General features: G+C 34.1%; 1 protein-coding gene across 1 annotated transcript; it reads right to left on the bottom strand.

Annotated features, from left to right (window-relative positions):
- Positions 1-1,939, bottom strand: LOC145013971 (bifunctional bis(5'-adenosyl)-triphosphatase/adenylylsulfatase FHIT-like). The gene is made up of 5 exons (XM_078972321.1): positions 1,784-1,939; positions 1,564-1,672; positions 611-759; positions 355-453; positions 1-246 (listed from the first exon to the last, which is right to left on the bottom strand). The coding sequence occupies exons 1-5, from the start codon at positions 1,901-1,903 to the stop codon at positions 130-132; spliced, it is 594 nt and encodes a 197-aa protein (XP_078828447.1). The 5' UTR covers positions 1,904-1,939; the 3' UTR covers positions 1-129.
- Positions 1,940-3,747: the final 1,808 nt, after the last annotated feature.

A 3,747-nucleotide genomic window follows, 5' to 3' on the forward strand; every position in this document is an offset into this window, starting at 1 on the left:
TTTACCAAACTTATTTTTCATTTGTCAGTTCCAGGAAATATAACCGTTTTGCTTGCAGTTCCAGGACAAATTTCCATATCCAATTTGTAAAACTGAAAATAAAAGATATTGAAAAAACCATTAGTTTAATCAGAAAATAAGCTTCCTGTATTCATCTGCCTCTTTAGCCATTTCCTCCATGCTTCTATCTTTTCTTTCCTTGTCCAAGTCAAGTGTCTTCTTCAGTTCCTTCTCCTTCTCATCAATCTACACAAACACATAAATATTATATAATAACAATCAGTAATTCAATTTCCAAACATAATCATATTCATATAAACCTTCTTCATAAACACAATCAATTTCCATACTTACAGCATCATAGATCTCATCATTGTTCTCAAAATCCCCACCTTTCCTAGGGACAATGTGGATGTGAACATGAGGAACTGTTTGTCCTGCTTGGGGCCCATCCTGAAATAACATGAAGCATGTCAACTTCAAGATTGCACATATATATAAAACGGAAGGAATCACATTCCATTCCATTCCTTCCCTGATTCCATCATACTAAACACTGCAGAAGCAAGAAATAACAAAAAATGGGAATTGAATAATGAAGCCAGATTACTTGGATTGCAAATGTAAGTGAAGAAGCTTTGTGGTACTTCTCAAGCTGTCTCCCAATTTTTTGGGCTGAAATCCACAAGTCACTGGTCTCCTCTGTGGTGAGGTCAACAAATCGCTTTACTTCACGCTTTGGGCAAACAAGCACATGTGCTTTCATTGTTAAGTAAACCAAAGAAATCCAAATTTTAAAGAATAAATAGTGATGTGAATGGGCAACATGAAGAGCATATATATAACTCCATTTATATAACGTATAAAGTATAAACTAACTAGCATGCTAAAAAAAATCGATCAAGTCTGCATGACCTTTTCTTGAATGCACAAACTGATCATGGGAGGCAACTGCTAAGTGATGTATGCACCTAATCTGTATCTATGTTTGATTCAACTTCATTCGAGTGTACAAAATCAGTATCAGTTGACAAATAACAACATAGGGCAAAACCATAAGCAGGCATTCAGAGGGACTAAAAGATATATTAAGTACTAGTGTACTACTACTACATATTCAAGCTGATTCCAGTGTAAACTTGTTCAAGGATATGACCTGTAAAAGAAAACGAGGAATAGTCAGAATTAACTAAGGTGTAAAGCAACGGATTATGATTTTATGAGTAATAGATGATAATGGAAGTCACAGTTAACATTTCTGAATCCTATTGCGTGTTGGGACAGAATCCTCTTACACCTAGGGTTTATACAACGTTCTTTTTTTCTTTGAAATTAATCCACAACCATTAGGTTGAGGAGAATGAAAGGAACCTTGAATACTAGACGATGATTTGGCAGGGTTTAAAGAACATCTAATCATGAATTAACAATTTAGCATCAATGCGGTAGCAGGTATAAAGATTCTAGGGAGATCATACGAGATTCCGTCATCAAGTGCATGAAAACGAAAACAAAACCCTAAAACAACAAACCACAATTAGCACTACATGAACGAACAATTACCAGGAAGAAGAGGGCGGAGATTGACCAAAGCATATGAAAGATCAGTAGAGTAAAATACTTCCTTTTGATCAATCTTGTAAGGTCCAAATTTATAATGTTCCGCTTCCATCTGCACGCATCAATTTTCAATGATCGGTAAAAGAGCAAACTGGAATTTACAAAGAAAACAGAAAATGGAAATTTTTTATGTTACTAGCTGTGAATATATGTTGCCACTCACCTGAGTGGATGAAGCAAATGATGCTCTTGCGATATGGAAACGAGCGGCGGTGGCCGGGCGGAGTGCTACGGATGAACGGAAAGAGGAGAGCGGTGAAAGTAGCGATGGTAGCCTTTCCATTTGTACGTTAAAATGTCTAGCGGAGAATTGATTTTTATTTTCTAATTTTACAAAAAATACATATTTTTGTTTAGCTAAAAAAAATAGAATACATTTTCAAATTTATCAAATTTCCAATCCAATTACCCAAAATACCATGTGATGAACACAAAGCAACGGTGACCGACATAGTTGTCAAATTCGTACGAGTCACGAGTCGTATCATTTTGAACCATAAAAGAGTCGGTTCGGTAGTATGACTCGGCCAAAAATCATGAGTCGTTGCTTAACTCGTACCAAGTTGAGTCGATTCATGACTCGGTCGAGTCATATGTCAAGTGTGTAATCGAGTAATCCAACGAATAATTTGGTTATTGAGTGGGTTCTAATCTTCTTTTAGAGAAACTATATGTCGTAGACAATGATAAACGTTTTCTATATAAAAATGAAAAACAAAGGTGAAACTTTCTTAGATGTAAGTTGTCTAAGCCTTGGACTCTGCAAATCATGAACATCATTCAACCCTTCTTCCAACCTAAAGGCTAAGGTTGAAGTAAGGACGAGAGTGTTGGTTGTTCGGTTAGTATAGTTGGTAGCTAAATCTCAAAGAAATGATTGGTAAATATTTTGGTAAATAGAAAGTCAAGAGATGTTTTTTTTGAAAAGTGAGAAAGATCTTACCTTAAGAAGTGAAAATAAATTACACTTATTTATTATTTTATAATGTTAGTAGCAATGAATAACTTTTGAAAAACATTATTCTTTCAATCCAATTTATCAATTTTCCAATCCAGTTACCCAAAATACCATGTGATGAGCAACATGACAATGGTGACTCGCATAGTTGTCAAACCCATACAAGTCACGAGTTGATTCATTTTGAATCATAGAAGAGTCGACTCGATAGTGTGACTCGGTCAGAATCATGAGTCAATGCTTGATTGGATGACTCGATCGAGCCATATGTCACATGTGTAATCGAGTTATCCAACATGTAATTTGGTTATCGAGTGGGTTATGACATTTATTTTGGACAAGCCATATGTCTGATGTAGTGATAACATTTTTTATAGAAAAAATGAAAACAAAAGAAAAACATGTAAGCTTTTTAAGCCTCGGGCTCTGTAAATCATGAATATCATTCAATCTTTATTCCAACCCAACGTTTGAAGTAAAGAAGAGAGCATTGGTTGTTAGGTAAGCATAGTTGGCAGCTTCATCCGGAGGAAATGACTTGCAAATATAATGTTAGTAAAAGTGAATAATTTTAAAAAAGGCAATATTATTCTTATTTTAAGTTAACAAAAGATTGATATATTTTTAATCGTTCGTGTGTGTGTGTGTGTGTATATATATATATATATATATATATATATATATATATATATATATATATATCTTATAATTTTTTACTATCATGACAATTACGAGCTGAGTCGTTAGTAAAAAAATTGTATTTTCAAGTTAAGATTGAACAACTATGGAGATTTACAATAAGTTGTAGACATAATTGCAAAAATGATCTTTATGGTTTTTCATTTTAGGTGGTTAAGGTCCAAACTTCAAAAACATTATAGATTTAGTCTTTTTAACATAGTTTAGTTGTGGATTTTGTCCCTATCCAAACTAAAAACTATTTTACCCTATTTACTTATTTTCTAAAGATTTTAAACATTTTTCTAAATATTTAATAATTAATCAAATAAAAAAAATACTAGCGCCCTCTCACTATATCTTCAAAGCTCATCTCCTCCTCACCATTCTATTTCCCTTAACCGGAGAATACCTCCCCATCACCACCTTCCGACCACAATGCCTTCACCAACAGCCACCTTGCACCACCAACCTAGGGCCAACTCTGGTCA

Source organism: Lactuca saligna, chromosome 9, assembly GCF_052625555.1.
Source record: "Lactuca saligna cultivar CGN05327 chromosome 9, ASM5262555v1, whole genome shotgun sequence".
In the NCBI taxonomy this organism is placed as follows: Eukaryota; Viridiplantae; Streptophyta; class Magnoliopsida; order Asterales; family Asteraceae; genus Lactuca; species Lactuca saligna.

Excerpts from the sequence above, each read along its gene's own strand:
- LOC145013971 (XM_078972321.1), bottom strand. The coding sequence starts at position 1,903 with ATGGAAAGGCTACCATCGCTACTTTCACCGCTCTCCTCTTTCCGTTCA. Across the intron at positions 1,673-1,783 it reads CATTTGCTTCATCCACTCAG|ATGGAAGCGGAACATTATAA; the intron begins GTGAGTGGCAAC and ends TGATGCGTGCAG. Across the intron at positions 247-354 it reads ATGATGAGATCTATGATGCT|ATTGATGAGAAGGAGAAGGA; the intron begins GTAAGTATGGAA and ends GTGTTTGTGTAG.